The following is a 23,651-nucleotide window of genomic DNA, read 5'->3' on the forward strand; positions in this document are numbered from 1 at the left end:
GTGACACTGAGAAGAAGGGTCCTACCACTTAGAGCCTGAGTGTGTGGCCACCACGAGAGCAAGTGTCCAACCCACAGCATCCCTGCCGCACAGCCTGGGCCTGAGAAGGAGGCCGGAGACTTGCAAGGAACAGACTGTGAACTGCCCGGACATTCCAGAGACACTGTTTGTGATGTTCCCTGCCACAGTGCGGGGTGATGTGTTTCCTTTCACCTTTCCCATTTTCCCTTATTCTTTTTCAAATTCATTGTTGATGAAATAACTTGCATTTGCTTTAACTTGTATGTAATGGTCAGTGGGTCAGAGAAGTGCCCAGGGCAGAGAGAGTACCCCGGAGTGGGGGCACCCTAGCCCCTGTCCTCAGTGACCACAGCAGGGTTGGGGGTCGATCGCCCCAGGAATCCTGGGCCCAGCCTTGTTGGGGTTCCGAGGACTCTGCCGGACAGGAGAGTGGAAGGGGAGCCCTCAAGGGCAGGGAGGCCGCTGGGTAAAGGAAGCGGGAGCGAGGACTCAGATCCTTTCGCTAGCCCCCTTCACCGGGCGAGTGCAGAAGCCAGGAAAGTTCCCCGCAAGAGCGGGACTATTGCCCCGGCTCCCACTTGTCTCCCTCAGCGCTTGCTGTTGCGGGTGGGGAGCGCAAGCGGTTAAAGCCCCATCTCCCTCCCCCGTCCCCGGCCCGACCGGCTCTGGGCAGCGCGGGCGGCTTGGCTGCCTCCCTCCAGTCCCTGCATCAAACGCCCAAATCTCCTGAGTTATTCAGCTGCGCCCCTCGCAGGACGCGGCTCCCGCTGGAGCATCGCCCCGTAACTTTTAGGCAGCGGGCAGGTCAGAGCCTGCCAGGAAACCATCCCGCAGCCTCCTCGGCAGCGCGCTCTGCCCCCCCCCCCCCGCAGCCGGGGCTCGGCGCCTCGTGCCCCCCCCTCCCCCGCAGCCGGGGCTCGGCGGGGGCTTTCAGCAGCGCCGCGTCCAGCCGGCTGCACCCCGGCGCGCACGGGCCCGCCCCACGGGGAGCCACGCTCCGGCGGAGCTAGGCAGGCTGCGGGGGGGCTCCGAGTCCCGCTCGCTGGGCCGGGGGCCGCCGCAGCCGCCCTTTGGGGCCAGCCCTCGCCGCCCTCCCCGCCTCCCGGCTTGCTCCAGCGCCGCGGGCTGCTGCCCCCGCCCGGCGGGCTCAGGCTCGCCAGGGGGCGAGCTCGCGGGGCCAGGCGGCCCGGCAGGCGCGCAGGCGCAATCGGCCCGGAGCCTGCGGTCCCCGAGCCCGGCGTGCGGCACCGCCACAGTCTGGGCTCCCCCCGCCGCCCGAGCGCTACTACCATGAGCGGCTCCATCCTCGCCGGAGCTACTCACCGGCCCTGGGCGCGAGACACCTCCCCGGCTGCCCCCCGCCGCGGCCCCGAGCCCGGCTCTGCAGGCGCAGGATGCCGGGCGGCAAGCGAGGGCTGGTGGCGCCGCAGAACACCTTCCTGGAGAACATCGTCCGGCGCTCCAGCGGTAAGCGCTCTCCCGCCGGGGCCCCCCCTGCCCGGCCCGGGGCCCCCGAGGGACGCCCCGCCCGGCACCGGCGCCGCCTTGCAGATCAGGAGCCAGAGCGGGGGAAAGTTAGTCGCTGCTGGGCTAGGTTACCCTCGCAACTTTGTGGTGGGCCGGGTGCCTTTCGACCGGGCGCGCTCTCGCTCTCCGGCCGGCGACGCCGCTGACCTGCTTTTCGTGCGTGGCTGGGGAACTGAAGCGTAACACTGTTGCTTTGCAAAAACAAACAAGCCCCGCAAAACCTCTGCCCCCTGTCAGTGCAGTACTGAAGAGGCTCCCCCGGGTTATTTGTAGCTTCCGCAGGTGAGGATCAGACAGAAATAAAGCCCCGGTTAGTTTAGCCGCTTTCTTTCCTGCTAATTGAAACTTATGTGGTTTGACTTTATTTGAAATTGAATCTGGTTAATTCCACTTGCTGCCCGAAGTTCTTCGGGAGCTTTCGTCAGGCGTCACTGGTAACTTTAGCTATCTAGCCACAAGAGTGTCCCACGCTGAGAGCGATAATAGAAATAGACACAGTTGACAAATTAGAGAAGATGCTTTCGTTGTAAAATTGTCCAGCTTTCTCATCCTGGCCACCACTTTCTGTTTGTATTTAATTAAACTGAGAGAGCCTGTGTGTGTATTTCCACTAAAATTGCAAAGCATGCTGTTAATTTTCCATAGAAATGATTTCCATCGAGAACATAATGTACCTGTAGCTGTAGACATCTGATCTATCCAGCATTTGCTGTTCTTCCCCTGGTACCTTTCCCCCCCCATCTAGCTTCTTTAGTCCCTGCCAACTTTATTATTATTATTATTTATTTTATTAATTATTTATTATTTTATTGCATTTAAATACTTTGAGTTTTTATGAACTGGGTCTGAGAATAAATAATCAAACACATTTTGAAACTGTATCTTCACTATATACTTCATTCATTCTGTGTCTTTAAAAATGGTTCTGCCTTATAGGCTCACTTTTTATCTTTCCATTGTTGTTCTGTGGTCTAAAGCACGTAGTGTTTTGTAACGCTTTAAAACTAATTTTTATTGCAACGGTGCTATTAGGATTTACAGTGACTTGACTGGTGGTAATTCTATGGCTGTGCAAACATGCCGAGTATTGTCTGCAGTTCCACACCCGCAGACTCCTTGGTTATACATATAATTACAGGATTGTTGGTTTTTAAAATTCCATGTCCGTAAAATTATTCCTTGCCTCTGGAATCTGTTTTACCCTTGCAGAGCATTAGGAGACACAATCAAGAATATCACACATAACCACATTAAAATAACGAAATGCGTGCAGATCATCCCACCAACAAAACACAGATGACACTTTGGGCTAAACCCTGACCACCTGCTTAGTCTTCACTGAGGCAAATTTCTATTGAAGTGAGTGGGGGCTTGTATGAATAAAAATGGAAAAAGGACCTCAGAATTTGGCTTATTGATACCAAATGGAGGTTTCTCTTTAGACTATAGAAGTTTAGATCAGCAACATGATGTCTAACACTGACCATTTATGACAGGTTTCAGAGTAGCAGCCCTGTTAGTCTGTATTCGCAAAAAGAAAAGGAGGACTTGTGGCACCTTAGAGACTAACAAATTTATTTGAGCATTTAGTCTCTAAGGTGCCACCAGTATTCCTTTTCTTTTTACTGACCGTTTATGTGCTGCCAATGTCTGTATTAGTCTAGTAACATGAATCAGAAAGATGGGCAGAGGGGAGGAAAGCGATTTAAAAAGTTGCAGAATGTATCATTAGCATTAATACATTTGTTATCTGAAATCCAGGCCCTTCCATGCCTTCAGTTGAGCTGTGATAAGTTCATTTCACGTTTCTGCCTGAAGTGGTACAGTGTGTTGGGTTTGACACTGATGTCAGATGAAGAATTTGGAGGCTGATTCTACTCCCATTGAAGTCAGTGGGAATTTTGCCATTGCTGTCAATGGGAGCAGAACTGGGACCTAGAAATTGTTGGTCAAAGAATGTTCTTCTTGATTTTAAAATGTCAGCTTCATAATAAACCAAAACATTTTTATCTTTTTCTTCCTTTCGTATTGCCAATATCAAATACTCTGCTTGGCTGCTGATTCTTTGTTCTATAGCATTAGGATCACGGAAAGCTGGGGTCTCTTGCAATAGTGTACTCACCAGAATTTTAAATGAACGATTAAATAATGCAGTTGTAGATAACACCTTTCCTCTGAGGATCTCAAAGCATTGGATACATTATAATTACACTTCACAACAAGATTAAGGAGCTACAAATAAGCATTAGCATCCCATTTTAAAGATGAGTAAACTAAGGCATGGGCAGTTCAACTATTGTGCCCAAAGTTACATGGGAAATCAGTGGCAGGGCTGGCAACAGAACCCCTAATCTCTTGTTCTAATTAGGTCACATGGCTATCCTAATGAAAGTTTAATGAGACTTTAAGGTACCAAAAAGTATAAAAGTTCAATAGGTTTTTTAATTGTACTTTACTTTATTTTCCATCCAATTTAAATTTGACCAAAAATGGGAACATGGGATTTGTCATATGGGATCAAACCATTGATTCCGCTAATCTGCCTCCTCTAGCGGCTGATATCTGATGCTGGAGGAATGCAACAACTCCCCATAATGCACCAAGCCAGTTGTACATTGATGGATGGGTTGGGAATGTCTTCCTAGCTCATGCAGGTATTCAGTTTTATACCCTGAAGTATGGGATTAGATTATCTTTATTTCACTTAATGACTAATGTTGTCATGGTCATAATATTATTCATGTTTTTTTGAAATCAGCAGGACTATTGGATTCCATGACATCTTTCATTAGCAGTGAGTTCTATATTGACTGGGCCAAAATGAATGGCTCTTGAGTGGGCCAAATCCTGCTCCCATAGTCTTGTCTGTAGTCAGTGTAAGGGAAGCAGGATTATACAACCTGTGAAGTAATATTGCTTTGTGTTTATTATATTTGTACTCACAGATTTCAAGTCACTCTTCACTGTCTTGGAACAGGGTAAACAAAATGGGCTTATTTTTTATTATAATCTTCAACATTTTGAATAGCTCAATCTAGTCCCCTCTAATTTCTTTCTAGGTTAAATAATGCTATTTTTGTTTGTGATTTCTCATCACATTTTAAATCCCGTCAGATTTCTTTATGGATGTATGTTTTGATTGAACAACTGAACATTTATATACAGAATTACAGAAATTTTATAAAGTTGAAATTCACGCTGACTCTGCCTTTTGACAGGGGGAGTTTTATGCACAGATTGAGTGTGGTAGACAGACCTTGGTGTTAAAAACAGTCATATGGTTGATTTTAACATGAACTGGAAACTTTCTGTTTAGGAAGCTCAAGAACCTTTCCCTTCCCCCAGTTTTGGTTACAAAATAGATTAAATTCAAGAGACATCTCATAAAAAGGGTGAAAATGCATGTACAGTACAAAGAAATATATTGGCCGCTGTGATTCTGTGATCTTATGCTGGAGTGAACTTTCAGAATCTCTTGGTTAAAATTATACCCCCCAGTTGAAAAGTATGGGAAGATTTGGGGTGACCTCCTTTAATTCTGGTAGCATTATATCCCCCCTGCTCTGAGTTTTTCTAAATCAGCTTTGCCAGGAGTGACTTTTCATCCTGGAGCTTGTAGAGTACTTTTGAAGAGCCAATTATTTTGCCTTTTGGGCAGCACCAAATTGCTTCATCAGGTAGTTTGAAAAGGATTTCTCAGAGGATGGTAACTCTGGGCCTTTGTTCATCCAGTCACAGCTGATATTGCCTAAGCTAGTCACTCTGCTATACTATCAATGTACTCAGTCAGTACATTTTTCAGGAACAAAAAACAAAAAGCCCTCGAAGGGTCCGATCTAAAGCCCACTGAAGTCAATGGGAGTTGTTTAACTGACCTGCTTTGGGCCAGGCCTTTTTCTTTTTTCCCCCCCATGTGTTGTTATAAGAAACTTGAAGTAAATGAGCAAATGAATAGAGTCCCTAGTTCGTTACCCTTTCCCGTTGCAAGTACGCTTACCCCTGGTAAATGAGGTTTCACGTAAACTGAGAGAATTTTGTGTGTGTGAGAGCACTGCGTTAGAACCCATCACTGATGTTTCCTTTTACCTTTATTAGAATTTGAGGTTTCGAAAAGGACTTTTCTTTCTTAGGGCAAAATCTTCCTCATAGCTCATCACAGTAGTGCATACCTTTGATTTTTTTGATTCTCCTAGATGGGCAGAGCTTCCACTGACAGAAGCATGTGAGATGGGACATGGATCCAGACATCCCCCGGCTTTGATTCCAGAGCTGAAGTTTGCAGCTCGGGTCCATCTCTGTAAGATACTCAGGGAAAGCCAAACGTTAAAGCTGAGCACTGAGTTGAGCTGTGTCAATAAAGAGAGAAGAAATTTGTCCTTGTTGTCCATCTTTTCCTTTTGCATAATTCATCAGTAAAGTCCAAAACCTATGTTTAGGACACAATCTGGTTACCTATACATGTACAGGTTTTAACTAGTTTACCTTTGGAACTTCTCAGCAGGATGCAATAGAAAGCAAAAGTAGTTTACAGGGGAGCAAGCCCTACTTTAAAGACCAAGAGTTATAATTACCATGATTATTTATTACTTCTCTTGCATTAACATTTAGAGGTCCAATCAGGAGCACGGTTCTGTTGTGCTAGGCATTGTACAAATACATATGAAGACTTGGGGAGAAAACTTGGCTCCACTGCAGGAAGTGGGAGTTTTGCCATTGACTTCAGTGAGGCCAGGATTTCACTCTGGTTTCTGCCCTGAAGAACTTACAATTTAATGCCAGAATCCTGCAATCAGATCCATAGGGATCTTGTTCCCTGATGAGGCTCTGTGATGTCAGTGGGGTTCCACATATGTGAAAGGAACTGCCCCTTTTAGAACCAGTTGCAGGGTCCGGGGCTAAGAAGACAAGTGACACACAAAGGGGGAGGGGAAAGGTGTATGATCATATATGTAACCTTTTATATACATTAATTTAAAATATTGAAAATGTATATATTTAAATAAGTGTCAGCTCTTCTCTTCTGTCCCTCAAACTAGCCATCGGGAGTTATCTGATGCCTTATAAGTCTGGCAAGGGAAAAAACCTCACAATAATTAAATGGATTTTTGTTTGACCCTGATACAACTGAAGATTCTCTCCATTGTGAAAATTCTTTACAACAAGTTAGTAGAAATTCTAGGGCTGAGCACCTTTCACAAGTACCTAAATTCTTAAGCATGAGGGCTATAAACCAGTGGCCAAATTAATTCGTGGTCTAACTTGTTTGGCTACATTGTAGTCAGGTCAGTAATAAACTTGGTCTAATATGAAGTGAGCTGTAGCTCACGAAAGCTTATGCGCAAATAAATTTGTTAGTCTCTAAGGTGCCACAAGTACTCCCTTTCTTATTATAATTAGTGGATCATTTAGCTTTTGAAATGCACAGCATTACTATTGAAATATCCAGATGATTACAACTGGAATTTGATTAAATTCTTGGGTTTCATTTATAAGTCTGCCTGAGGATGGATTTTGAATCTGAACTTATATGATGATTGCAGTAAATTATTGAGCAGTGCTTTCTATCCCAGCCCCCTTCTTGCCCAAGAGACTTCCCTTTGCTGGGCCCGATCCTGAAGCCCTAACTGCCTGTGACTCCTGTTGAAACCAGGGGGAGTTTTTTATAGATATATATATATATAGATAACAACTACACATTTATATATTATATATAGTGGTTTTTTAAAAATAAACAAAATTTGAGCATGAAAAATTGATACCAATTTAATAGTTTAGAAATGTATACATACCATTTTGTTGGTTAAGGGAAGAGCTAGGCTTTTTTTCACTGATTGGCTGAATTACAATGAAGATATCTTTTATGTTTGTAAATACTTTTTCTTTCAAGTTAATGACAGCTGGATGCTGCTCTGGAAGAGGGATTGTTACTTCTATTCAGGGAGAACAGAATTCAGTATATGTCACAAGAGGGCGCTCTAAGTGTTGTTGCATCTACAGATGGGTGTTTAAATCTGAAAGGAAACAGTAAAATGATATTATTGGCTTTTAGAGTAAACATTCAGTTTGTTGCTGTTACTGGAAGAGCTGTATCACCAGAAAGAAATGTAAGAAAGTTAATTGAATGGGAAATACATGTAGTTTGCCTACTTTATCACTGTATTACTTGGTGGCTAGCCAGCATTTAATGACTGAAACAAACAATATTTTCTGTTTGATGGGAGTCTATACGGGGTAATGTTGTGGGCTAATAATTCTTTCAAATTAAATTGCATTTCAAGAAACTTGTTTTGACAAAGAAGAGTTGTGTGGTTTTCACGTACTTGGGAGCTTGTGTGATTGACCAACAATATTTTGAAAGCTAAATGCTTTCAACAGCTATTAGGACCCAATCCGGCAGTCCAGGCCCAGTGGGAGAGAATCTCACTGGAGTAAAGGGGAGTTTTTCCTGAGTCAGGATGGTATGATCAGGCTCAGAGTTGGTGTGGAGCTGAGAACAGTACACGTTTGAAATTACAAGCCTGGTCCTATTGACTTGTGAGCAATCCCAGTGACTTCATTAAGAGTTTTGATTGAGTCAGGACTGCAGGATTGGACCCTAATGCCTAGTGTGCGTAGCATTTGGCTTTCAAAACATTGTCAGTCTTTCTCACAAATTAGAGTGTGAAAATCAGACATCGTTCTCTGTCAAAACAAATTTCTTGAACTATAAATACATTGAGACTAGTGGGACTACTCACATGGGTAGTTTACACGTGTAAGTGTTTTCAGGATTAGATCCTATGTACAACTAAAATTATGGGCCAAGATTTTCCAAACAAGGAGTCTAAAGTTGGGATCCTAAATCCATATTTAGGATCTTGCCTGATTTTTCAAGCGTGCTACACGCCCAACAGCTTCCTTTGCTTTTAATGGGAGAGGCTGGATGCTCAGCACTGATGAAAAGTAGGTAGGTACCAAGAAGGCCCTGGTCCTGCAAATCTGTGCTTAACTTTATACACATTAATAGTCTCATTTACGTTAATAGGATGCTTATTTGCATAAAATTAAACACGTTTTTGCAGAATCCACCTTAACTATGGATCTAAGATCCTAAATTTAGGCTCCTATTTTTGAAAATCTTGGCCCTGGGATACAACGTTTTGTAGCACTATAAATGGCAGAGGAGGTTTTTTTTGTTTTTTTTCTCCAGGTTTTACACTCTCGTTAATTATCATGTAAAAACTTACCTTAGTGGTATAAGATGGTATAAAAGCTTTCCATTTCTTATATAACTTCCAAACACTTTCACTTTCAGCTTCTGCAGATTCCATAATACTTTCAGAATAGTGACGATTAGCGGCTAATTAGTATTTATTTTTGAAATATACATTTTCACACAAAGTGGACCAGATCCTGCTTGCCTTCCTCTTATGAGCATTCCCTTTGAATGTAATGGGACTACCCAGGTAAACAAGGCAGGCTGGATTTGGTCCAATTGCACTGCGCATAATTTTAATAGAGAACCGACTCACTGGACATTTTATGGGTAGTTTGTTGGTATCTGTGACAGGTTTGAACTAATTTAACCCTGTGGTAAATCCTTTAGGCTGTGTCTACACTACAGCCTATGTCGGCAAAACTTATGTCACTCAGGGTGTGAATATTCCACTCTCCTGAGCGACATAAGTTACATTGATGTAAGTGTTCGTGTGCACAAAGTACTCTCCTGCCGACATAACTTACCCTGCTTGCAGAGGTGGGGTTTTTTATGCTGACGGCATAGAAGATCTTCACCTCACGCGCCTCTGCAGTGCTGTACGTATAGACATGGCCTTAGAAGGCAAGCAGTGTAAAACCTATGGCCATCATGCAATAAAATAGCTTTTCAGATAAGCAATGGGGACAACCTGTTGACTTTATTGATGTAAACACCTATTGAGGTAGATGGAAATTTTGCCTCAGTAAAGAGTGAAGGATCAGAACATACATGAAACTAGGCCTGTTGTGTAGCAACCAGTTTAACTTTTGAATTTTTGGACAATTAGTTAAATGCAGATTATAATAAAAGAAAAGGAGTACTTGTGGCACCTTAGAGACTAACAAATTTATTTGAGCATAAGCTTTCGTGAGCTACAGCTCACTTCATCGGAAGTAGCTCACAAAAGCTCATGCTCAAATAAATTTTAGTCTCTAAGGTGCCACAAGTACTCCTTTTCTTTTTGCGAATACAGACTAACACGGCAGCTACTCTGAAACCTGTCATTATGCAGATTATAATGTTTTTCTTTTAGTGTTTGCCTTGGAAATTGCTGACAACTGCCATGCTCATAGCTGTCCTACAAACTACATGTACATGGTGGGTGATAAAACGGTGAAACATATATTTGTGTACCCAATTTTATCATTTTTGATGAGCAGCTTTTTGGGGCAGGGGCCATGGCTTGTAGCGCAATGGTGAACCAATTGTGATTTGCTCCTCAGTTTGCTATTGTAATATAAATATTAACAACAATAATAGTACAAATAAATATCTGAAGCAGGAAGTTGTTCTGTGATGAATCTGTCAAGCAGATCTCAAGAGTTAGGTTTGGATGAATTTGAAAAGACTCACAGGTTTCAGAGTAGCAGCCGTGTTAGTCTGTATTCGCAAAAAGAAAAGGAGTACTTGTGGCACCTTAGAGACTAACAAATTTATTAGAGCATAAGCTTTTGTGAGCTACAGCTCACTTCATCGGATGCATGCTGTAGCTCACGAAAGCTTATGCTCTAATAAATTTGTTAGTCTCTAAGGTGCCACAAGTACTCCTTTTCTTTTTGAAAAGACTGACGTGATTCTACATATTTAAAAGGCACGAGAAAAACCCCCACTTTATTAGAAAATGTAGAACGGCCTTTACAGTACAGATTAAGAATGTCATAAGGAGGTTTGTGGTATCAATGTAATGGCTCATCTACACCACCAGGCCCAAGCTTGGCCCCCTGATTCTACAAACTGTTCCACATGGAAGGACTGCTACACCTGCACAGAGCCCCCTTGACTTTAGTGGGGCTCTGCGCATGCAGGTCAGCTTGCAGGATCAGGATTTTCTATTGCATTCTGTGTGGTTGTGTGCCATGCTGTGAGTGTGTAGCTGGATCCGTTGACTAAATTCAGTAGAATATCATTATTTGTCTGTGTCAGGGCTTGATTAGATTGACTAAAAGAAAATCAAATATAAACGGGGGAATCTGAAAAGTTTTTATTTTGTACGGAGTCTCATGAGTTTTCCGAGAGGAGATAGTGCAGATTGCAGGGCTATGCTGATATTGGTTTAGTTATTGGGACAGTTGATTGACAGTCACGTAAGTGGTTTGGGATTCTCATAAGAGAGTTAAGAAGCAAGCCAAAGTTGAAACCAAATTCAAGGCATTTTCATACAGCCTGTCAGTTCCTGGCTGTGCTCAGTCTGGGTTGGAAGTGCTATGCTTGTAAAATTGATTTGGATAATACATCTATTCAGATGAGAAGATGTGTTTTTTCTTTTCTTATTTTTTATTTCTGGTTGTGTTACTGAGTCTTTGATTTTGTATATCTCCTCCTTCCAACATAGTTGTTTGGTTCCTTAAAAGATTCGTTGCATATTCTCCTGGGAGGAGATGTAAATATGAAATGATGGTTTTTACAAATTGTACTTGAGTATTTCTAAGACAAGACAAGCAGAGATGATGTTCTTCACTTGGCTAAACACATCTCCTAGAGTGATTTAACTGTTCTTGCTTTTCCATCATTATGTAACGTGTATTTTTACACCGCTTTGGGCATTTTGTTGTTAAAAAAAATTACTTGAACATCATGCTCATTTTTTTTAAAAACAAGGTTCCCAGGTTCCGAACAAAGCTGAACATTAGCTATTGTGAGATTGTATAGATAATATTAAAGGTTTGGTGCTGTACTACATAATCTACTATCTTTTTATATGAAGGAGCTTATGTACAAAATAGAAGCATGAGAAACTTAAAATATATTTGATTTGTACAAGAAACAGTGCTAGCAAAAGGTGGAATATTTGCTAACTGTGTTCATTTAGTAGTACAGTTGCTTGCCATCTGTATTAAAGTTTGTAAATATGTTAGCTCATTAAAAGGGCTGCTGACCCTTAGGAGATGCTAGGAACTCATTCTGAGGCCTGCATTTCTTTTCTCCTATAGACATCAGTGTTTTAGAAGGTTTCAGAGTAGCAGCCGTGTTAGTCTGTATTCGCAAAAAGAAAAGGAGTACTTGTGGCACCTTAGAGACCAACAAATTTATTTGAGCATAAGCTTTTGTGAGCTACAGCTCACTTCATCGGATGCATTCGGTGGAAAATATAGTGGGGAGATTTATATATACACACAGAGAACATGAAACAATGGGTTTTATCATACACACTGTAAGGAGAGTGATCACTTAAGATGAGCTATTACCAGCAGGAAGTGGGGGGGGGGGAGGGGGAAGGAGGAAAACCTTTTAGTGTTTTAGAAGTATCTATTAAAGGAATATATATATCCTACAGAACTTTGCTTCAGGCATTCTGAAACACACCAACAAGATGGATGTGGGAAAAATGCCTGGTGGACCCAGTGCCATCAGACAAGCTTAGAAATCAAAAAAATGGACTTTTCTCAAAGGAGATTTAAAATGAAAGTGCATTTTCAGAACATCAATTAAATTTAAGCAAGAGGGAATGCACTAATAGACATTTTAACTTAATAATTGTGGAAGTTTTAAAGTTAGCTGCATGTGAATCTTTTCAAATAATGATTTATTGCCAGTTAGCTAATTGGGAAATTCTCAGCTCCTACATTCCTATGTTGGATCAGAGTCTATCACATCTAGTATCCGGGGGTCAGCAATGGCCGATATTGAACAGTCCAGATGTAAGTGCTCCCCACTTCTCTACCTCCTCTGTAATGTGCCTGGGAAATTGTGCATTGCTGTATGTGGAAGGAAAATATATTCTTTTCTGGGCCATACCATGCAGCACTTAGTTTACATGAATTTAAATTACTCATATTTAATCAAGGATTTGTCTACTTGTACCCGCCTACCATTCAGAACTTCTGAACTCTTATAGCTCATAAAATAATTCAGTTCTTTTAAAAGCTAGTGTGTACTGTACAGCTTGCCTCTCCTGTGGCAATGAATTCCATAGGCTGACTACATGCTGTGGTCCTGATCCTACTATCTTAGCTCGTGTGAGTAACCTCATGCTGCGCAAGGAATTGTTTTATTCGTTTTTGGCATATGTACAGGAAAGTTATAGGGTTAAATTTTGGTTTTAAATTTTTTTAGGTAAATATAACCTGTGTAAAATATTAGTACCAAATACAGAGGAAGATGTAAGTGTTTCTGAATTTTTTCTTTTCTTTTTTCCTTTATTGCAGGGCTCTTGTCGTTCTAATTATATATGTATATATTCGTTTACCGCATTTGCTAATTTTATTGATTCATCTAATTAATACCAACACTAAGAAACACTAAAATTAAAATTTCCCAAACTCTACAAAACTAAAATAAATATAAATTCATCTAAGAATACAGTTTGTACCAAGTGGAGATTGAATGCCCCACTAAACTTCTGATACATAGATGTGTGTGTACAGTCAGAACCTTTTAATCCCTGGACTCTCAGTCCATTGGAGCTGACACGGGGGCACTGGCAGAAAGAGGAAAACTGCCTAAGGAGGTAGCCAGAATACTGCCCTCACTCTGCTTATCAAAGTAGTCTGAAGTTTTATCACTACCCAAATGTTAGCAGAGGCAAAAAATGCCTTCTTCCATTGCCAGTGTCCTGGGAAATTCTTCTTGGACAATGTTCTAGCCACAGTGCTCAATGGCCCTTGGCTATATGGAACAACCTGTCAGAGGAGATTAGAATGAACCCAAAAGTTGACTGTGTGTTGAACATGAAGCACAACACAGTACTAGTTTTGACCAAAGCTGTCCTGCAAGTGCTGACCTTCCTTAGGTAGGTAGGTAGGTTGTATAATTTTGTAACAAGGCCAAATAGGCAGTGGCAGATTAGCCACTGGGCTGATGAGGCCCAGGCCCTGCGGCCCCAGGCACTGGGGGGCCCTGGAATAAATCTGCTGCCAGGCGCTGTAAGCCCAGAGCCCCAGCTGCCAGGTGGGCGGGGCAGGGGAAGCCCCCACATCCCGACCCTGCTCCACTGCAGCAGCGCCAGGTGGGGGAAGCCCTCATGCCCTGACCCTCTTCTCCAGCAGCAGCACTGGGCAGATGGGTCAAGGGAAGCCCCCCTCCAATGGCCCCTGACCACAGAAGAAGCCATGGGATGGAGAAGCCCCAGCACCTTCCCTCCCCACCTGTCCCTGTGTAGGGTGACCAGATGTCCTGATTTTAAAGAGACAGTCCCAATTTTGGGCTCTTTTTCTTATATAGGCTCCTATTGCCTCCCTCCCCCATCCCAGTTTTTCACACTTGCTGTCTGGTCACCCTATCCCTGGCAGAAGCCACAGGGTAGCAGGGGAAGCCCCCGCGCCCGACCCTACTCTCCAGCAGAAGCACCAGGTGGGAAAGGTGGGACAAGCCCGGTACCCTGGCCCTGGTCTGCTGCAGAAATGTGGGCATTGGTGGGCAAAGCCCCAGCACCCAGACCCCTGCGGTGGACCCCATGGTGCAGGGACAGAGCTTCTCCCGTCTTGGGGCCACAGTGGGGGTGGGGGAGAAAGGAGCAAAAGGGGTTGCAGGGCTGCAGTGGAGGGGTGGAATGGGGAGGACCCTGGGTGGAACAGGGATGGGCCCTGCCCACAGGGAAGGGGCAGAAAGGGGTGGGGCTGCAGGCAGAAGGAGCGGAACAGGAGGAGGGCTGCAGGCAGAAGGGGTGGGGTGGGGAGGGGCCCCCCACTTGCTCTGGTCCAGGGTCCCAGGAAACCTTAATCTGCCTCAGCAAATAGGTAACTTTAGTCCCAGACTCGCCGTTAGGACCAAACCTTGCTCATAGTCATTGCAGAAACCTAAATGTTTGTCCACAATTAGCTATCTCAGACAATGTGATCCAAAGCTGTCACATCTCAAACAGGCAAACCCCCCATAAACTGCTATACTGTACCCTCTATTAAGTTATATCTATTCTTACCAAGAGGTTAGATTCCAAAAAAATAAAAAGGGGTGCAAAAATTTGAAACATTGCATAATACACTAGCAGTTAAAACGGAGAGTTAAGAGCAAGGACTCCTGGGTGCAATCTCTGCCAGAGTTTTGGGGTGTGACCTTGTGCAGGTCATTCAAACCAGTGCATAATTCATTAATATTCCTCTATGCATAAAGTGGAGGTGTATTATATTTCTGTGTCCTGAGTACTTCATCTCTTGATACTAGAAGACATGTCAGTGCTCTTTTCCTGCTGTTTGCAGGAAGACTCATTTAATTTACAGATGCTTGGAGTGGGTCCCATCTTTGTATTCAGAACTGTTGAAAGACCTTTGCACAGGCCTCTATGGTATTTTTAGAATTTGTGTGAAGAAAAAAATTATTTGGGACAGGTTAGTCGATGATTGGTGTTGTTTCCAGCACTGACTAGGGGTAGCTAACCCTGCTTTATGTGTAGAAGCTCTGGTGTCTAGCAAAAAACCGTTTAAGGTTTTGTTTTGGCAAAATCGCAGTGGTAATGTAAAAATTGTCAAACACAGCTTTGATGAAGAAAACAACTCTATCAGCAATCAAATGGGGGGAAAAAGACAGGTTGGTGTTATACACATGCATTAATGTGGTTATGATATAAGAAGACTCAGGATGTCATTACTAAATCAGCATTTTTCAGATTGCATATATAAACTTTTATATACTGATCCCATGGTATATCTATGGGCTTTTTCCTTTGTCAAAGTTTTAAAGAGAAGAAGCTAAATACACAAAGCAAGAGACTTGTGTATTTGTTTGTCTTTGGCCTGATGCTTGTTACAATGATCATTGAACTAAACTTAGCCTCTTGCTAAATGTTTGCATTTTTTGTTTAATTTTTGTGTTTTTCATGAAAAATCAATAAAGCAAAACCAAAACAAAACAATAACCCAAAGTCAGTGCTGCTCTCCTATCTCTCATGGGTTTGGTCAGGCTTTAATTAATGCTTTTCGAGCACTATGCAATCCTGAGATGTAAAAGTGCAAAAATATAATATCAGGCATGCCATATGTTTGCTCGTGGCTGTGACTTGCCTCTTATGCTGTATACGTTGTGTTCTGAAAAGTTACATAACGGGAATATAGGATCAAGATTATCTCGGTCACAAATGATAAGACTACATATCTATGTAATCTTTTTATTGGTTTATGAATCTCAGGTCCTCCAGAGCGTGTCACATATCCACATGATATCCCTGAATGATTTTATGTTTGGATATCTGATTCTACTGAAAGATGTATACAATAGAAATGTCAGCCAGTCAGTTCGCTTCTGGTGAATGGAGGACTCTCCTGTTTTCATATAAGGTGTTTCTTACTTCTAAGAGTCTAGAACATCTGAGGGAAGATGATTATAGAAAATGAGTATATTTTGTGTGTGTGTGTGTGTGTGTGTGTGTGTGCACAAAATCAATCCAGTTTTTGATTCAACACTCATGTAATACATGTAGATTCACACAGTCTCTCCCAAGTAGGATTTTCCTCACATGGGAATGTTTAAGTCCTGCACCAATTCTGAACCGTGCATATCTTCCAGTCCACTTGAGAGGAGTTAATTGGGGTGAATGTTGTAAAGACCATTCAGCAGTTCTAATGAGGGAGAGGGGGTTGGCTGATATGCAGATGCACTGGATAAAATTAAAAACTGTCCCATGGGAACAGTAGTGTTCAGAATTGGAAACAGCAGGAGGTGTTACTAATGGATAAGGTTCCATTAGTGCTGCAGTAGGGCTGCCAAAATAAAACAGTGGTGCGGAAAAGAACTCTGGTTATGTCTCCAATGCGTGAACATCTCTTTTACAGTCACTCATCACAGTCCTGGGATGTTGTTTTTTTGTCCTTACCATGCAGTTCTTTAATTCCTTTTTACAGCCCCAGCAATTAGTGATGCACACACTTGTTACACCCACCTAAATGTCCTGGGTTCAAAAGTTGAACTCACATCCAGACATTACCTGACTAGTGATCTGCTTAGACACTCTCTTTCTCTCTCTCTCTCAGAGAAGAAAGTCCAATTAGAAAGTAGCGGGGAAATGGTGCAGAGAGGGTAACAAACAGGGATAGACTGTGTAGAAAGTAGAGGGAAGAGGGAAAAAAATACCCAGAGCATCAGTACAGTGGGTGAAATCTTAGCTCTCTTGAAGTCAATGGCAAAGCTTCCATTGTCATCTGAGATTATGTATTTATTTGTATTGTGGTATGCATAGAAGCTCCAGTCATGGATCTGGGTCACTTGCTTCCCTTTAGGTAGAAAAACAAGTTTAAAAAATATTGACTCCCTCTTGGGATAAAAAAGATTTGTGGGTGAACTCAGACTAATTATGCAAATCTAAAAAGGTTGAAGTTCATGAAATCCCTTACATCATTCTGTCTTCATTAGATTTTCACAAGGAAAAATGTTTATCTTCAGATAGTTTCCCCCCCCCCCCTAAATTCAAGTTTGTAAAGTATGTGAGAGAGATGTATGTAGAAACTCAAAAATTTTGTAATATACTTCCATGTTCAATAGAATACTATTTGGATTATATACTCTACATTCAAGCCTCTAAACCATAAGAAAGAGTGCAGTGTAGAACCTATAAAAATACAAATTATCGCTCTGATATGAAAGTAAGGTAAATAGATCAAATAAACAAAAGCAGTAGGCATAATTATCCTTTCACTGTTATAATGATAGCTGCTAAAAATTCTCTTTTAGACCTTTTTTGGACAATATTTGTGCTGAGAGGAAGATACCTGTATCGTCACTGAGTTTGTACATTAGAGACTTTTAATGGCTACATTTCATTAGCTTTTTTGCACCACTCTAGTGGTGAAAGTTACTGAATCGCTCCATAGCTACAGTAAAAACACATTTACGCAATGCTCAAAGATGACCCTGGATCATAAATGGAGAACCTCTGTTTTAGACTATAGGGAGAACATTGTTACAGGAACAATATTAGAAATGTTTGCATTGCTGATGAGCATATAACACTCAGTACAGCTGTAGAAAATGGATACTTCCTGCTTCAGAAACACCTTGCTAGAAGGAGCTTTGGAGTAACAACGTTCCAAACTGGTTATTTTAGGATTAGCTCCTAATATGTTTGTGCCAATCCATGTGTATGAGCTGTAGGCACTGACTAAAAGAACAGGTGATTGAAGCAACATTTAAACATGCGGTCAGCCTCCTGAAAATACTCCCTGCAATATTAGCATATTTACAGGAACTGATATAGGCTGATAGAATTAATGAGAGCCAGCACCTCCTTTTATGTCGTAAAATAGACATTTCCAGTCTATATCTACAATGTTGTTTTCTTTTCTCATCTCAGCCTTGAACTTTTTACTTTCCTTGCTTCCCATCACTATATTAGAGTTCCATTCATCTTATCTATTATCTGCCATTAATTATAGGCATGATATAGCACAGTGCATAGCTGTGCAAATTTCTCTGTGTGTTGGTGGCCATCCTGCACCCCAGAGGTGGCTGCCTCTGAATAGTTGTGTGAAAGACTTTGGGAACTGTGAAAAGTCCAGTATTTTGTCTTATTATGCAACATGCCTGTCATCAGTGCTAGGCACGCTGACCATTTAACACATAAATAAACAATTTATAATGTAGTTCAAGGTTGATATCAAGGCACAATATCCTGATCAGATGTTGATAATAGGTGATTCCTGGAATTTACTGTATGAATTGTTTAAGTGCGGTGTTTGTTTTAGTACTTTTAGGTGAAAGAAGCTTCAAACCATACTAGAAACAAATCCTGTCCAATCAAATGTAACTTTTCATTTTATCATGGCATATCCTTTTTTTAGATCCTTTAATTTGTTATCTGTTAAACTCATGTCCAATTGATATTATCAATATGAATAACTGTCTGCAGTTGGTTTATAACACAAGGATTATTTAAACTTACATGGTGGTTAACTATAAATCTTCCTCTCTTTTTTTTTTCTTTTTAGAATCAAGTTTTTTACTGGGAAATGCCCAGATTGTGGACTGGCCTGTAGTTTATAGTAATGACGGTTTTTGTAAACTCTCTGGATATCATCGAGCTGACGTCATGCAGAAGAGTAGCACTTGCAGGTGTGTAACCTCTGTATATTTACAAACTATTTATACTGAGTGAAAATTAGTACTCTGCTAAAATGTTTAAATGATCTTGAAAGCCTTAATTTAAAAATGATCTGTTAAAAGTTTGTAAAATTACAAATAAACTATTTAAGGTACCAGTGCAGTCAGAATTTATAACTCTAAAGGTTGGATCCTACACAGTGCTGAGCACCTTGTCTCTGATCCAGCAAAGCACTTAAACATGTGGTTAACTGTATGCATGAGTAGTTCCACTGAAGTCAATGGAACTAATCTTGTGCTTTAAGTTTAGTACATGCTTAGGTGCTTTTGCTGGATCAGGGCCAGACTTCTCAGCATGTTGTAGGATTGAGCCATAAATGAAAAGAGAATATTTCTGATGATAATATAATTTGTTTTTAGTTTATAGCATTTACCAATGAATATATTTTCTGCCATCCATATTTTGAAAACAAGCTAGTTCTTCATTTAATTAGCTGCCAGGTCCTGAGTTCAGGGATTTGACTTGTCTTGTAATGGCTGTTGATGGTATAAACGTTCTGTGCAGTGCAGGAATGAAGAAAAATCTTCAATGGAAAAGGAAAATTTTAGAGACTCTGGGCTAGGTTCTCCTTTGCCTTGGATTGCACCTGATTTACATCAGTGTCAGCGGGGTTACAATTGGGTGCTGTAATGAATTTGAAAGAGAGGTGCAGACATTGTAGGATATTTAAAAATTAGGTTTCAGTCCACACAAGTGGAAGATTTTTTACTAGTTCACTCTAATTAACTCGCAAGAGGCTACCCCCATGAGCACACTGAGGTGCAAACTGCACTCTCTGTCACCATCGGGGCAGCTATCCCTAGGAGCAGGTGGATGTACTGTCAGCCCTTGTCTGGTGGTCTGTCAGGAGAGGGCAATTTTAATTTATGGTTGGGCATCCATCTTAGCCTCCTCAACTGAGTGCCTGGGAGATGCTCTGGGAGATCACTGAATCCCTGGGAGATGCTTTCTTTGGACTGGGTTAACCAACTCCAAGCCTCATAAAGAATGTGCACCAACAATCCTGGCAGAGCGGCTGCTGCCCGGGGCCCACATCTGGTTACACTGCTGGTAACTGAAGCAACCCGGGGAGCAAATCTGACTCTATATGTGTAGCACGTTAACTACCATTCCATTTTCACCAAGAGGCAACAAGCGCATTGCTAATGGGAAAACGTAGCCTGCTCTGCTTTTCTCTATTGAGGAGGAGGAGGGGAAACCTTTGAAATCCAAGATTCCTGAAAGTATGCAGGCTTCCTATAGCAGACAATGGTATAGGAAAAAGATTGCGATGTTACCATGCAATATTGAATACAGGCAATAGCAACCAAGTTTACAAAGTCATGGGGGCACAACCTCATCACAGCCATCTCAGGTGCACTGATAGAATTGCCCTGTTGCACTCCATGATCACATCTACATTTTCTTTGTACCGAAACACATCCATATCAGCTACTTGCTGCCAGCCGAGCCTCTTTAGCACGGCTCTGAATTAAAACCATTACAAGTACAGAACAGAAATATAGGAAAATTTTAGTTAAACACCTTTGAAAAATGAGGACTTATGAGTTCTCCTATTAAAAATACCCCCTCGATTATGCTTCAGATAGTGAAGGTGCCAAAAGGTTTGTTGCCTAGCAGTGTTTTTGTGCATGTTTATGTGCTATGGGTAGTCTCCCACCTTCTCTCTCTAATGATATAAAAGTTTATATGGGGTTAAATTCACCCCTATGGAGAGAGCCAGCATGAGGCCTGTGCACTATTTAAGTCCCTCTTAAGCTCTATTTCAATGATGAAAATGGTGCATGGACATTGGGTATGTCTGCACTGGAGCTGGAAGGTATAACTCAAGTAGACATACCCGCACTAACTCTGATGAAATGAGCATGCTAAAAATAGCAATATTTCCCTGATGGCACGAGCGTGGGAGGGGCTAGACACCCTGAGTAGGTACCTAGGATGTTGGATGGGATTGCATTCAGGGCAGCTGGTCTGTCTCACTGCTTGCACCGCCTTGATTAAAATTCTTATTTAGCTCTGATTGAGCTCGTGTGGGTATGTCTATTTGGAAATTACATCTTCCAGCTCCAGTATAGACACCTCCATTGTGTTGGCCCTCTTCACCAGATCACTCTTATGTTACTCCTGAGTAGGAGGTTAGTAGGAAAGACAGGGCTGCTTTCTAATATAGACTCCATTTTTTTCTCTTCACTTCCAACTACCCATCCACTTCAGAGTCTGTCTATTTAGCAACATCTTTTCATTCAAAGACTGAGGCAGACTCTTCTCTAGGCCTGATCCTTAGCTGGTTGAGTTACACTGAGCAGTGTGATGATTTCCAGATACCCCAGGTCTCGGAATGCTGCCTCAGCAGAAATTCCAGGCTTTGCTGATACACGGGGTATGAGACTTAGGATCGAAAAGTTATCCAACAGGTGTAACATACAATGCATGACTTTTCAGATAGGAACAGTTTTGAAGTGACTCTCTAATAAAAAGTTGTGCTGCTGTATGGAACAAAGAACAGTTTTTGGGTGGACTGTGCATTTTTGGGTTTACTCACTTGGGAGTGTGGTGTTGAGGGTGAGAAATACGGTAGATGATATTGAAGAGGGATTGTGAAGATGATAGCCAATAAATGTCTGTTTTTTTGATAGATGGTGTAATTGTGATCAATATGATACATAAGATTTTATTTTCTAAATTGGGTTCTCAGTCTACATGTGATAAGACTGATTGCTACATCATGTGTGTCCAAAATAGAATTATTTGATATTTAACATTGCATTAGCTGGATTAAAGCAAAGCAGATTTCTGATGCTATGGGATCAAAATGCTTTGGTGCTACATTTACATTGCTTTTCAGCACAAAAATGTATACACATACAGAGAGATACATAATGTAAAACTTCTCAGAATCTAGGCCCTGATTCTTGGGGTGCAGTTCAGCTGTGCTTGGTGCAGTCCTGAGTGTGGTGGAGGACAAAGATAGTTTTATTCCACTATTGTGGCTGTCAGTTTGGAGGTGGGCCAGTTTGTCCCACAGCGTAAGTTAGAGCAGACTGAGGTGGCTCTAAAACTTATGCCTGGCTGCCGGCAGCCCCAAGTGGCTATTCCAGCAGCTGGGAATAGCTAGAGTACAGAGATGCACCCACAGTCATGGCCCTAACACCATGGCCCTCGACATTAGCCCTACACCACTTGGGGATATCCCCTATGCAATAGCAGTTCCCACCTGGCCAGATCAACTGGTTTTATGGCACATTTGTAGCACCTGAGTGAGTGGTACAAAGTGGCGAGAGTGGAGATGAGAATTGAGCAACCTGAGCTTTGGGCTATAGGGATATAAATATGTTTTTATATGGCATATATCATGTCAGAAATTGTGTGCTTAATTGGGCACACAATAGCATATTCATTCTCTCTCTCTCTCTCTCTCTCTGTCTCTCTCTCTCACTCACACACACACACACACACACACACACACACACTTTTTCAGCAGGTGGAAACTTGAGTTGATGAACATTGTGCTCCAGTGAAATTACAACTGGGATGGCCTGAGGGGCAACTGCAGTTTCAGCATATTTAGCCTGCAATTGCATATGCAAACATTCTTTACTTCCAGTTGCACTAGGAGCTTAAAGTGCACTTAGAGAAATATTTCTCTTGTATTTGTGCATGCTCATGCAAATTTAGACCTTACTGAGTAAAGTAAAAGAATTAGCTGTTATAAAACCTTTCTGACATTGAAATGGTATTGTTAGTAGTAGTCTCAAAATATCATTTTAATGGTTATTGGTAGCCATTGATTCCTCTGTGCAAGTACTCATGAAAACACGCACCCATTGAACACTTGGTTAGCAGAGGTGCCCCAAGCATCGTACATTTGGCATTGTCTGGGAGCTGCTCCATTCCTTTCTTTGGCTTGCCTGTCTCCACAGAGTTTGGCTCAGGCCTGGGTGTGACCCACAGTTTTCAGAGGAAACATGAGTTTCCCTGGGTTCCCTTAACATTTTGCGTGAGTCTGTGTACACAAAGGGACACAGTATTCGGGGACTGGAGCTCTTTATTGAACTGGTTGTTTACAGGCAGCATTATCAGGGAAACTGCTGCACTATTCTAAATTTAGAGTCTCAGGGGAGTGAGAGAAACATTCACTCCGGGTTTGATTTATTGCTGTTTAAAGTTGGATGAAAAGTCTGTGGATGAAACCCTGGCTCTATTGAAGTCAATGGCAAAACTCCAGTTGACTTCAGTAGGGCCAGGATTTCACCCCTGTATGTCTAGAGAATGGAAGTCAGTGTTCAAGAACAATTAAACTTGACATTGAGATAGTTTCTCATTTACACTAAATGCCCCTTTTGCTGTCAGGGCTGCGCAAAGAGGCCTTGTGAATGAGAATCAGGCCTGTGGAGTTTCCCTTGAAGCTCTTCATAATGTTCTTTATAAAAGATGCTGTGCTTTAGCTTGCAGGCTTTTGAAGCTTTCATTCGCGAATTGGTGGCTGTTGTACATTTTGGGTGAATCCTTTTCAAGCTGGCGTTGGCCAGCATAATGCTGTTGTGCCCCTTTTCATCTAATGCCCCTTGATAAACAGGGTTGTAATTTTGGTTTAAGGATCCTGCCATGCTTTGCAGCCTTCAGAACCTCACAGAATTATCCATTAACACGAACAGGACACTACTGGTGACACCACCACCAGCTCTCTGAAACTGACTAGGATCACAAGAGTCCTGTGCCTACTTGGAGCTGCATTGTATTGATGGTTCTTCTGTTTCGGGGGGTGCTTGGGCGGGAGACAAGAACACGGACAAGATAAATAAAAATTGACCAGCTTAAGAAAGAGAGAAATTTGTCTAAAGT

General features: G+C 42.1%; 1 protein-coding gene across 4 annotated transcripts in view; it reads left to right on the plus strand.

Annotated features, from left to right (window-relative positions):
• Nucleotides 1-1,062: 1,062 nt before the first annotated feature.
• The window catches only part of KCNH5 (potassium voltage-gated channel subfamily H member 5), a 248,667-nt gene continuing 226,078 nt past the window's right edge, over nucleotides 1,063-23,651 (plus strand). For 2 of the 4 annotated variants that reach the window (XM_038405932.2, XM_043516733.1), the window contains exons 1-2: nucleotides 1,067-1,488; nucleotides 18,637-18,760. In XM_038405932.2, coding sequence (XP_038261860.1) covers nucleotides 1,416-1,488; nucleotides 18,637-18,760 — 197 coding nt within the window. In that variant the 5' untranslated portion in view covers nucleotides 1,067-1,415. Of the gene's footprint in view, nucleotides 1,489-18,636; nucleotides 18,761-23,651 lie in introns of all 4 variants that reach the window. The other 2 variants (XM_043516732.1, XM_043516734.1) reach the window with 2 other exon arrangements.

The sequence above is a fragment of the Dermochelys coriacea genome, chromosome 6 (assembly GCF_009764565.3).
Source record: "Dermochelys coriacea isolate rDerCor1 chromosome 6, rDerCor1.pri.v4, whole genome shotgun sequence".
Taxonomy (NCBI): Eukaryota; Metazoa; Chordata; order Testudines; family Dermochelyidae; genus Dermochelys; species Dermochelys coriacea.